This window comes from Antrostomus carolinensis, unplaced genomic scaffold, assembly GCF_000700745.2.
Source record: "Antrostomus carolinensis isolate BGI_N321 unplaced genomic scaffold, ASM70074v2 scaffold5425, whole genome shotgun sequence".
Taxonomy (NCBI): Eukaryota; Metazoa; Chordata; class Aves; order Caprimulgiformes; family Caprimulgidae; genus Antrostomus; species Antrostomus carolinensis.
In genome coordinates, this window is record NW_010318463.1 from 129442 (window position 1) to 142306 (window position 12865).

Genomic DNA, 12865 nt, shown 5'->3' on the forward strand with positions numbered 1-12865 from the left:
ATTCATTACAACTTAATTTGTTCAGATGGACTGAGGAGACAGCAAAATAACAGAGAACTCTAAAAAGGACAACGCTCTCTGTTACAGAAGGTTGGAAGCCTTCTGGCAGTTGATTCTTTAGAACAGACAGTATCTACGCATGTCTAGTCTCTCTTCGTTCTTTGTTACAGTTAAAATTTGCAGGAAGCAAATTAGTGTCTTTCATTTAAATTGTCAGCATGGACTATTGTAGGATCTCTTATTTCACTAGACATATAAAATACCTGTCAGAAGAAGGCATTTGTGAAAAGGTAGACCTTATCTTCTGATCAAAGGAGAAAAATACAATACTTTCAATGTGGACACCAAAATTTATATGTATATCCAACATCTACCCATCCTTTGGGGTGGTTAGGAAGCTACTTTTCAGATCTGCAAATAAAATTTGTACATGGATTCCACAGCAAATACCTGCAGCGTGTACAATCCCACCAGTCTGCTTTGAAGAAAGTTAATTTTAGATCTAATTAAGGTCCCTCTCCTCCCTTTGAATCAACAGATGAGGACAAAATACATTTTGTCTGGGGGGTAACTTCCTATTTCTATAAGAACTCACCTATACAGAGCAACATACGACATGCCAGCAACTCCTGCAAGTAGGTATGGAGTTGGAAAAGAATCTGAATTATTTTTTAGCTTCTTTATGGGAAATGAACACATACTGACTTTGCTATTTAAATTTTTAGTACTACAACCTTTGGAGAGGTGACCACACAGTTCCACTGAATCCCCTTATGAATAATTCTGTATTAAATTTGTCACTTTTAAGCAAAATATTTGTCTTGAGTATCTGCAAATACATCATCAGCGCTCACCTGATTTTGCTTTGCCATTCTCCCATTCTTATCCCTTTAGAACACTCTCTTCTTCAGACATTAAGAAAAAGGACTTTAATTTCCTCTCCAGTTCAGTACAAGAATTGTGGAGTTCTCCTCCCTTCCCAGTTTCTGTTAGTTTTTCTCATTCTTTTTGGAAAATTATGCTGAGCTCTGACATGGGTCACCACCTGCCCTTATCGAACACGGAGTTCAATCTCTGCACAGTGAATTGCTGCGATATTCTCTCATTTACCAATACAACTCAATGTGTGAAAAATATTGACAAGGTCTAAGCGCAACCAATTCAAGCCTATTTGTTTTTCTCTCCTCTGACTTTTTCTGACTTAATAGAGAAAATTTTGGTGCCAGTTTTCGCTCATCCTCATACAGAGGAACAATGAAACAGTAAGACATGCCATCTCAAGGACGCTACGTTACACACCAGCACTTTCTAATCTTGGTCCCTTCCTGATTAATTCTGCTTAATATTGCTGCTTTCTAGTAGAACCAGATGAGATACTGAGAAACTCAGTCTCAGGCTCATATCTACAGTGTTTAATATCTACAGTGTTTAAGTAGAAACTAAAAAACTTACTATCAAGAAGTCCCAGTTTTAAAATACTAATGGGTCAGAATCAGTCTCATGAAAGGCTTAGATCCACAGATAGCTAAATGAACCCATTAATGAATTACCTTACTAAATTCACAGATATCAAAGTTGTACTGAATTCTCTGAGAAAGTCATATATATATATTTTTTATTATTTTTTTTTTTAAAGCCCTCTTTGCCAAGCTGTTATTATTTTACTATTCACCAGCAGTTAAATTTTTAGTTGGACTTTTAAAATACAATTTTGGGCTGCTAGTGATTACCCAAACCAAACCCATTTCCCATTAAAGAATCTGTGATCGTCCTTGTTTTCTGTCTCTAGGGCCAACTGTTACAAAACATCATCTCTTAGATTATTTACTCTGACACTGAACACATCAACATTCTGCACCAGGTTTTCTTGATGTATAATACATGCCTCTATCTGGCTGCAAAGTCTCTAAATTGGCAGACTGTTTGCATTTTAATGAAAGTAGATTATAAATAATTTGCAATATAGTACTAATCATTTTTACACTGCAATAATTAATTTTGTAATTTGCCATAAATTATTCCCTCTGAATCAAATATATGTGTGTGCATGTGTGTTTGTGTAAATATATATATATATATATACACACACACACACAATAAATATACAACTAAAATTTTGGAGAAATACTTTAGCAACTGATCCAAGTTAGGCAATTTTAGACACTGTTAATGAATATGATTAATTTACAGAGACTGCCTTTACTAAGGTACACCATGCTTCAATTATAACTAATTAGAACTTGCTTATACTGAAACTAAGTTGCTAGACTATTTTCTAGGCTTCCCATTTACAGCTCGAACAAGGACATTAATTAAGATAAAACTGAAATAATTTGGACTTATTTTGAGAATCACAATAGGAATTGAAAAAAAAAAAAACCAAACCAACCAATTTTCATAATTAAGTACTACCACAAAAGTCCCATGATATTTCCCATAAGCTTCTCAGGTTGTAAAACCACTAGTTGAATAGGAGCACACAGATGTAGAAAGAAAATGCCTGCGGGACTGAATGAACTTTACACAGCAGACGTACAAATTTCAGAATGCCGCACTGAAATGAAGACAGAGGCACCTATAGACTCCATTGTATGCATGGGGTTTTTGTTGGTCATACAAGTCCAAAATTATTCATATAATATAATGAAAGATGTTCTCCATCTAGAATTTCTCCATCTAGACAACCTATAAGAGGTCAAAAAACCTCTTTATTGATGGACAAAGATCCTTTTGCAAATTAATCTTAACATAGCTATCGAATAATCCGCTCCAATAATCAAACATTACGCTTAATTAATGTAACACTCATGTTCAAAGACAGATGAATAAAGATTCTCTACACATTGGCTCGCAAACCCAATTCCTCTACCGCTTCCCCATTGCCAAGAATGGTCAAACACAGGTTCTGGCTACGTTATAGACTTCACTGTTGACAGACGCTTCAAAATGCAAAACCTGGCAAACACAGATTATAAACTTCAGCTGCTAATAGAACTATTCACAGTGGTTTGAGGAAGGGATTCTCAAAGGGATTTAAAGGAGTTAAAATCATATTTATTTGGAACTTTTAAAAATACATTCAGTTCACTTTCTTTGTATGTTCCAAACTCTCAGGCTTGTCCTTCAACCATATGAGGGAGAAGCTTCTCACATTCCATTCTGTATAAGCCAATTATACATCAGATGTTTATCTGTATTTTTTTTTTTAACAACAACTTTTAAGCCAAGGTGACAAAAGAATCCTCAGAGCCAAGAGGAAAGTTAAGTGAACTAGGAAGGAGAAAAACAAGACGTCACTGACATGGATCTCAGCATTGCTGAATGCATTTCATATTTTTGAGAAGTTGATTATCTACAGTGATGTCAGTGTACCTGCCTCCTAGACAAAACCAAGATGTGCAGTGCTCACTGGCACCAGCTGAGAAGCAAGGAAAAGTCTGGGATTGCTGTCTGCAGGGTAGCATGAAAACAGAAATGATGTGGTTTTCTTTTATCACTTATTTCTATGCTTTTAAAAACCAGAAAGCACAGGTAAAGTCCTGCTCTAATTTAACCTGTACAAATTTTATGTTTGCTAGTAAAGACTGGGAATTACTACTACTCAAAGCCAACATTTCATTAGTATTAATATGGAAAGTGTGAGTAACACATACAAAGGATAATTGCTTTCTCTACTAAAACCAGCCCGGAGCATTGTGCCGGTCCAGAAGGAAAAATGACAACAATTACACAATCAGCAGCCAATCCCAGTGCAACAGGTGACATTTCTGTATTAAATAAAGACACACAGAGATTTTAAAAGTTTGGTTTTATTATTGTAGAGTGAATGCATTATCTAAATAAACTTTTCCATCACTTTTACACTCTATTTTCATCATAAAGGTTTCAACAGGGAATGCCGCACAGTATTCTGCAACCTTCACACTTAAAAGGATACAGAAACATTCAATATTAAAAGGCCTTTGCAATGTGTTTCTTTTAAAAGCATTAGGTTTATAAATCCAAGTGTATACTAAAGCAGGTTTTTTTTTTTCCAGAGACTCATTAACAAACAACTCTACGTGATCTGTCAAAGAACAAGTTTGTGTGTGCTTACATTAACTCTGTAGTAACCTTATCCATGAGCACTGCTACCAAAAACAAGAGTAGGAATTGAAGAATGTTGTAGCAGTCAAGGTGAGCCAGAATTTAGCCCATTGTTAATGACAGTTAATTTTGATCAACTCTGTTGCTCACCAGTTAAAGCTTAAGGCAATTGTATACTTATTTTCCCACGCTAAAGTAACTATCTAAGCATTGTTTGTAATATATTGAACAGAAAGTATTTTACAGTGTATGTAAGAGGTGGTGAGAAGAAATAAGACACATTGCAATTAAAACATTTACTCTTCTGTTTAGAGCAATGAAATTCACATTTTCAATTTGTATAAAAAACAACATTATTGAAAAGCCTAACCTTTCAAATTTTATCATAAATGCTATTTTGGATTTGAATTAAAAGGTTTATGGAGCTAAAGAGATGTCCTGAAGCTGGTGTTCCTCTAGGAAGGAGTGTAGAATATGTACCCACAAATACTCAAACACAAGGAGAATCCAACACACTATTACTTTAAGTAGACAAGCCATGAATTACATTCAAGTGAAAGACCTTCTACATGATATGATTCTTTTCACTACCGCGTACTCAACTTCAGTACCTCCAACAACTTGGTATAAAGAAAAACTTTATTTTTCATACAAGACTACTTTTCACATGCCACAGTATTCAATTTTCAAGGGCAATTTAACATCAGCATCCACTCCTCAGTGGTAAAATTTCTCAGTCATCAGTAATAAATAGAAAAGATATACCTGACATAAGAAACATAATGAAAACGAGTACTTAAATACTGAAATACTGTCACAAAAATGAGAAAAGGTGTGAACTGGTGGCATCCTTATGTATCTGGACTACAAGATGTGTTAGCATAAAAAGTATCTAATTAAAAAGCCAACATTTTGGCTTTGCACAATACTTTTTCTACCTCTTGCTAATCACACATTCAAACAACAAACAGAACAGTAACTGTGGAGACAGCGTTAGCAGTCTCCTGAATATTCTGCAGGAGCCTACCTTGCTGCTTTTGAGGTAGGATCTTCTCCCATCCTTTGACCCCATGAACCAGTCAACACAAGGTACAATTTAGTCCCTAAGGTGTGCAGGGAGTGCACACTTAAGAATAGCACGGAATAGAACAAAACCTTAATTAAAAAAAAAGTTGTTTCATTTTTGGAATGTTAGGAGACTTTGATAAGTAAATATGGTAAAGATTCCTGGTAAAGATTATGAAAATGACAATACAGTGAACTGACTTAAAATAACAATCATTTTTAACAGAAAAAATGGATTGAGGAAACATGATGTTCCAGGAAAGAACTGTGTGTTTTGTGATCTATATTTATTCTTTAAATATATTTATATTTTTATAGTACAGATTGAATCATTTATACATATAAATACAACAATAGTGAAGAACTATAAAGATTTGATTTTTAGAAGTAAATGGAATAGACTTGTTCACAGGTATAGAACTCTCCCAGCATATTGTTAAATCTGATTTCTGCTATAATTGAAGAAGTTGGAAATACTCTTGTATAATTTTATCAGAGGCTTCTTTCCCCCCTTGTGAAAGTGAAGACAATTTTAACATAAACAGTTCTTTATCTTGACTCCACACACATTTAACAACATTTGCTCAGATCATACATATCAGCTATTACAGTGATCCAGGAGAAAAATGTATTTTCACACAGTGGAACCTCAGTCTGACAGACAACCCAAATCTCTTTGTAAATATGAAGTTCTTACTCTTGTGTCACTTCCTCTTTAGGCTGTTTGAGCTCAATCAGTAACTCTTTACCAGTTTCTCCTGCTTTTGAGGCAAAGAGAATAGCTCCCTGTTTAAAGCCCAGGAGCTTCAAGCTTCTGGCATAATCTGCATATACAGCATGAATCAATTTATGTAAATGAAGCATTAAGGAAAACACAAATGAATAGCAAAAATTAAAAACTCAGAATCTTTATTTTTTTTTTCCACCTTCCTCACTCCTTTCCTCTCCCAAGCTGAAAACGCTGAACACTGCTGACAATTGTGCTAATGAAGTATTTTTTCAGCACCAATAAAGACAAAAATGTTGCTTTAACTTCTGCTACTGAATATTTATTTGCATTTATCAGGCAATATGCAGAGTGCTATAAACTCAAGCAGATACATTTCAGACACGCTAAGTACCTACCATAATACCACATCATAACTTGCAAAAGAAATTAAGAAATTGTAAGGTCATACTACAAGATTTGTTCGTTAATTAGATCTGGAGTTATCTACATGGCTTATTAGTGGGTTTTTTATTTACAAGTTGACATCTGTGATGACTCCATAAAACACAATCAGTTATTACTTAACATGCATTATTATTTACTGCATATAATACAAAAGTTAGAGCAACAGTTCAGAGTTTCCAGAACATCAGCTTAGATGTGCAGGCCGTACTGAGCAATACTTTAGATACCTTTTGAAATACTTACTACATTTTCAGCTCATCTGATCTTGGCCTATAATGTTCCTTGTTTTGACTGTTTCAAAACTGACTCCTTCATAAAGTACTTCAATCACTAAAACAGTAGGCTGGTGTATAGAGGGGTTCAAGGCAGGATTTTTTTTCCTGAGGTACAGTGATTAAAAGATAAATGAACCACTGATTTCACTACACAGTCTTCACCAATAATTTCCAAGTTCTGCAAAGAACATTTTATCATCTGTTCTTTTCTCCCCTATGTTTATTTTCTTCACTTTTAGTTTGTTTTCCAGTGACTGGCCTCACAGACCATCAGGAGCAGGTAATATTATGGATTTATGCAAATGACCCCTTTTCACTTGCTTCCCCACACTTCCTTCAAACTACACAACCTGGAAAATACAAATAGGAACTCCTACTCCTGCGCAGACTAGTTCACCTAACACTGGCTCACGTATACTCACCGCATACGAGTACACAGATGCAAAAACAAGATTTCAGAAAAAGGATATTTGTATCATCATTAACTTCAAGTGCCCCATAGTTCAGACAAGCCTCAACAAATAAAGCTGCTCTATCGAAGTATCTCATACTGTTAAATGGAAAAAATAAAAAAAGAGAATAATTTGTTAGGATGTGAAAACAGAAAAGTATTCTAGGAAACTGCATCAAAACACTTGCACACAGGCTCTCTAAAATTTTGCACCTAGGTCTGGAGTGGTAAATCTCTTCTGCACCGAGGCTTCAGAACATCACCAAGGTTAAACAGTATCACTATTTATCTGCCACTATGGCACATATTCACCCTTTATGCTTTGTAGGCCTGGAGCACTCACTACATCACACCAGCATTGAGTGCTTTCCTCATGGCAGTGAATGCTGCTACCCTACTCCCAGGCAGTCGGTAGGAACAGGTCACACAGTTCCCATGTACTGCCTCGTGCTCCCCTCGCACCCATCAGTCTGGCACTGCCCTCTCCCCAAGCTTCTTACATCCCTTTTTCTCCTTGCATGCAAGGAACTGACACTTAATGCAAGAGATCAAGGTTCAAGTTACTCAGAAATAATCACAGCTACTGTAAATTATTACTGCTTGGTCAAAGGGTGCTGGCAATCTTAAAGTCTGCAGTAAATTAAATGCCAGGATACTTACTGAAATTGCAACAAAAACATGAGCTGAAGTACACAGAAATGATGTGCTACTGAGGTTAAAGAAAAAAAAAAAGCTAAAACAGTAACAAATGTCAGAAATCAAACTGAAGACCCCTTCCCTCCCCCTTGACTTGAGAGTCACAATGCTTAAATAACAGTTATGGACAAGACAAAATACAGGCTGTGCTGTTCCATCTTTACCTGTGCAGCATCTCTGCAACTTTTGCAAAGCATCCAAGTGACAGAAGGACAAGGATGGCTTTGGACTTCTGATTGACTTGTGGAGAGCAAAGGTGATCTACCCAACGCTTTAACACATCAGCACACTCCTCTGAGTTCAAACGAACCTTGAAGAGATGGGAAAGTCAGTTATGAATTCTCAGCTGTTAACTAAAGAGAGAATTCTGCTTCTGCTTCATTTTTTTTTTTCAGTGAAACACTTTGGGCAAAGTAACAGCATCTGAAAATACCAATGGCATTATAAAAAGCATACTTATCCCTTGAATGAATACAATACAATGGAAAATTAGAAATATATAGGTATAAAAATACTCAAGTCACTCCACATTTACATGTTATTAACATTTTTACCACAAGGCTTTCTAAAACCTCAAGTATCAATAAGTTAGAAATCTTTATCTTTTACTGAAGACTTAAGGAAAAGACACGTTTATTTTTCTTAAGAGCGGGATTCATTCGTTTAGAAAATCTGAGTACAATTTTTTCCATCCTTTCTGCCAGAAATATAACAAATCTTATTTAGAGACACTGAAAGATCATCCTTACTGACTCCAGCCCATTATAATATGGAGAATTAATGCTGTGTCTAGGTACTTTTACTGTAATAATGTCTGCATATCAAAAGAGAAGTTGGTGCAAATTTATGTGGTTGGTGCTGACTCTAAAATAAGCTCAAATGGAGCTCAAAGTCACTTAATCGCCTCATTACTTATTCACTTCCAGGAGTGTTTTTTTGTAGTTTATTATTAATTCTCTACTACTGCAGCTATATGCAACTTCACAAATCACTGCTCAAAAATTAGAAAATTGAGTATTCTAAACACTTTTAGGCCTCAATACTGTTATTTGGATGACCAGGGCAGACCTATATAGTCAAAAGGCTGAACAAGAACCTGTCAGTGTCAGTCCATTGAATGGCCTGGTTTGTTATGGCTTAACACATGGAAATAACAGGTTGCCCAAGGAAGTTGTGGCTGCTCCTCCCTGGAAGTGTTCAAGGCCAGGCTGGATGAGGCTTTGAGCAACCTGGTCTAGTGGAAGGTGTCCCTGCTGATGGCAGGGGGGTTGGAACTGGATGAGCTTTAAGGTCCCTTCTAACCCAAACCATTCTATATGATTCTGTGAACTGATGATGATATTTCAAATTGATGTTTCAGTTTTTTAACTCTGGAGAACTTTAGAACCCTCATCAGCCTTCACATCTACATATACTGAGTAGGTAATTTATGTTAGCAAACAGAAAATTGAGAAATTACCTACCTTAGCAAGCCACGCTGCACGATTCCATTCGCCGTAAGTTTGCAAGTAGCGACAGGCATCAGCAGCCTTATCGATCAAACACAGCAACTGTACACCTTCTGGAAAATAAAAAGCACACTATATAATGAGTTAACAGAAAAAAGACTTGCTATAAAAGCGTGAGCAGATCATTCATCATCAGAAAAAGGATCTCTCTTATATCCTTCTCAGCATATGAAGATGTTGAAAACTCTAATTTCTACCACCTGGCTCTCCATATAGGCTGGGTATCAGTTATCACATCTTTTTCCTGGGCTGCAGAGCTTAGAAGGACCTCACAAAACTCTCATTTATCTTTGTCCTAAATACAAATGACAAGGAGTTCACTGGACTTCTCATCACAAAGAGATAATGACCTTTGTAAATCAAATAAATAGATTTCATAAATCATCCTTTATTTTAAGTTAATGTTGTCCATAGTATAAGTATTTTTTTCCAGGCAAATACAGACATTTGTTTTTTCTCTGAAACTCCATTCTCATATGTACTTTTCTCTTACATATACCTTGTCTTTGAATGTTTCAGTCAATCATTGTATTGTGAACAGTCTCTTGCGTTAAGCAAAATTAACCCGTGCATGTAAGAAAACACAGTTCTGAAACAAGTTCTGAACTGGAAAGGAAACTAAGTCTGTTAGTTCAACTTCACTAATAAGAAACCATTTTTTAAATAATTCTTTAATATGTAGCTTTATGTGCTCAGCCTCTTTTAGGACAAAATATTGCTAAGAGAATTACTCCAGAAATACATTTTTTAATTAAAATGAATCAAAAGAAGTTGAGCTTTATAACTAGTTACTGCTCATTTTTATGTTAACTACTGTAGATGGTGCATACTGTAACATGCAACATATCACAGAATCACAGAAAGGTTGAGGTTGGAAGGGAACATGTAAGATCTATTACAAGTTTCTGCTCTCCCACTTCCATCAGTAGCCTTAGTAAGATACTAGTTCATAAGCAAACGTGAAATTAAAGTCACATTTTACCTGCAAGCTTTCCATTGGCTATCATGTTGGTCGCTACCAGTTTAATCGTACTTTGAGATGGACCTGATGAGGTGACAGTTGTGACCAAACAAGCTTTGAGTGAATCGCAGTAATAATGTGCGTTCTCTGAACTTGTTTCTAACAATAATTGTACTGCTCTGTCAGTCTGGCAAGAGAAAAAGAAATACAACTTTGACCACAACTTACTCACTTTTAAACAAAAGCCTTATATTTTTATCCTTTTTAAGACATGGAACAAATAACAATGAAAGTTATTCTAAAACAGACCACAAAAATATCCATCAGCATAGTAATAATTAAGATTCTATTTCAATACAGCATTCTTAGTAAGAATAGCATTTAAACACCCATCATTAATACAATGTTTAATCACAGACCAACATTTCTGTAAGAGGCCAAAGAAAAAATTGATCCAGAGTATTTATTTCCTTGTTTACACACACAATGTTTTGTAGAATTATAAAAGGAAGAGAAGCATTTGAAATAAGCAGAGAATAAATAAAATTGTAAAGATGCAGAAACCAGCCAGGATCTAAAGGACTGGTTCAATACCTGATATTCTAAAACACAGGTAGAATTAATCCATTTAAAATGTTTGCTACAACTGAGCACCTAATCAGTGGGGCAGACACCTGTCTCCAAATTGAATGAATTACTGCAGGGACATCATCTCTGCCTGTTATTAAAATGAGATGCCTAACTTTGAGAGAGGTCAGTTTGGTGAGGTCAGTCAACCTGATGGCTTAGATAATTACAGAAATAATGAAAAGCCACATTAAATACATATTTAAATACCATGATTCAATAAACTGGCATTTTTTCATTTTCATAAACTGGCATTTTAAACAGACTATCTATAGATTAAGTATTTCTGGCAGCTTTTACTGGTAGCATTTGTTATCATACTAAAATGCACAGTGGCACAAAAATCAAATTTTAAGTTCGAGGTAGTAATACCAAAGCTGTTTTTAGAAGTGGATGCAACACAACTGCAGTAGCAGGGAACAACTCATGATATATACTGTACAAATGCAACAATATTCTTATCAGAATATAGAATCTGTACAGTGTCTCATTGTTCAGTACAGGTCTGCCAGAAGCTTAGGTACATCCTTTGTCACCTAAAATGAGAATACTAAGTGCACATGGAGTTATCCCAAAGATGTGAAGTTTTAGTTATTTCTGGGAAACTCAAAATGTAATTTTTCTTTTCTAGTCACAAGATGGAAAGAAAGATTTTTACAGGGTTGACATTAAAATGAAATAGTCTGAAGGAGGTAACAGCAAAGATTACCACACACCATGTCATTACACAGAGTCTGCAGTGCAATAACATATTAAGACAGTAAAAATTATGCATTGGGTGAATAAAAGTATGAAACAACACATACAAGCTAATCAAAACTTTACTGGAATAGAATAAGTACATAAAATGGACAGGGAAGAAGAATAAAAAATTCAAATATTACCCACAAACCTGGCCCAAGAGAAGAAGTTGATCAGCACATTTCCTGGTATGATCATATGTTGATCTCTTCACTTCCTGGAGATTTACCCTTTCCAGCTGGAATTTCTGCACAAAGAAGGAAGAATATCTTAAATGTAAGACTACCATAAGAAATAAAAAGCCAAGTATTTAAAAGATATGGAAGTATTTAGAGAGCTTTTGGAACACCCTCTATTTTTAAATAATAAGGAGTGATTTAATCCAGAATGGTATGTTACTAATAAAAGTGAAATATGTATAGTGAAGAGCTATAAGATAATAAGAAAGTAACAATGCTGAGCGTTTATTATGCTGATTACGTCCTTAATAAATATATTTTTTTAACTCCTTTAAATACCTGGAAGTAATAATTTTCACATAGTATGTCATAGCATATATCCAAGGGATTAACCAACTCTTCTTGAAGGATAGCTGTGTCTGTTGGTTTTGCAGTCTTCTCCTTAGATAAGCTGTGCAAATAGTGGGCAGCAATAGTCCAGAAATGCAGTTCAGATTCATCCCCATACAATCTGAGAAGATACAAATCAGGATGTGAAATAAAAATATTATACATTTAAAGTATCTTTTTATAAAGACCATGCATTCTTCTGGGCACCCTTAGTACTTTGCATTATCAATGAGAGGGACAAACTACAAGAAAAGATTAAGGAATGACATTCAGCAAGTTAAATAAGTAAGATGTTGGTCAGAAGACTGTTACACTAGCAATTAAACTCAGTGAATGTTAAGCATATAAATACAGAATCATAGAATCACAGAACGGTTTGGGTTGGAAGGGCCCTTAAAGCTCATCCAGTTCCAACCCCCCTGCCATCAGCAGGGACACCTTCCACTAGACCAGGTTGCTCAAAGCCTCATCCAACCTGGCCTTGAACACTTCCAGGGAGGAGCAGCCACAGCTTCTCTGGGCAACCTGGGACAGTGTCTCACCACCCTCACACCAAAGAATTTCTTCCTCACATCTCATCTCCATCTCCCCTCTTCCAGTTTAAAGCCATCACCCCCTTGTTCTGTCACTCCCTGCCCTTGTCAGAAGTCCCTCCCCAGCTTTCTTGTAGCCCCTTCAGGTACTGGAAGGCTGCTGTAAGATTTTCCCGAAG

General features: G+C 35.7%; 1 protein-coding gene across 1 annotated transcript; it reads right to left on the minus strand.

Annotated features, from left to right (window-relative positions):
- Positions 1-5848: 5848 nt before the first annotated feature.
- On the minus strand, positions 5849-12274 carry LOC104525687 (WD repeat-containing protein 11-like; the record flags this gene model as incomplete). Its single annotated transcript, XM_010168907.1, has 7 exons — positions 5849-5975; positions 7023-7150; positions 7912-8057; positions 9211-9308; positions 10238-10403; positions 11736-11831; positions 12103-12274. Coding segments are annotated over 7 exons (933 nt in total), but the record flags the coding sequence as incomplete, so codon positions are not given.
- Between the last annotated feature and the right edge of the window lie 591 nt (positions 12275-12865).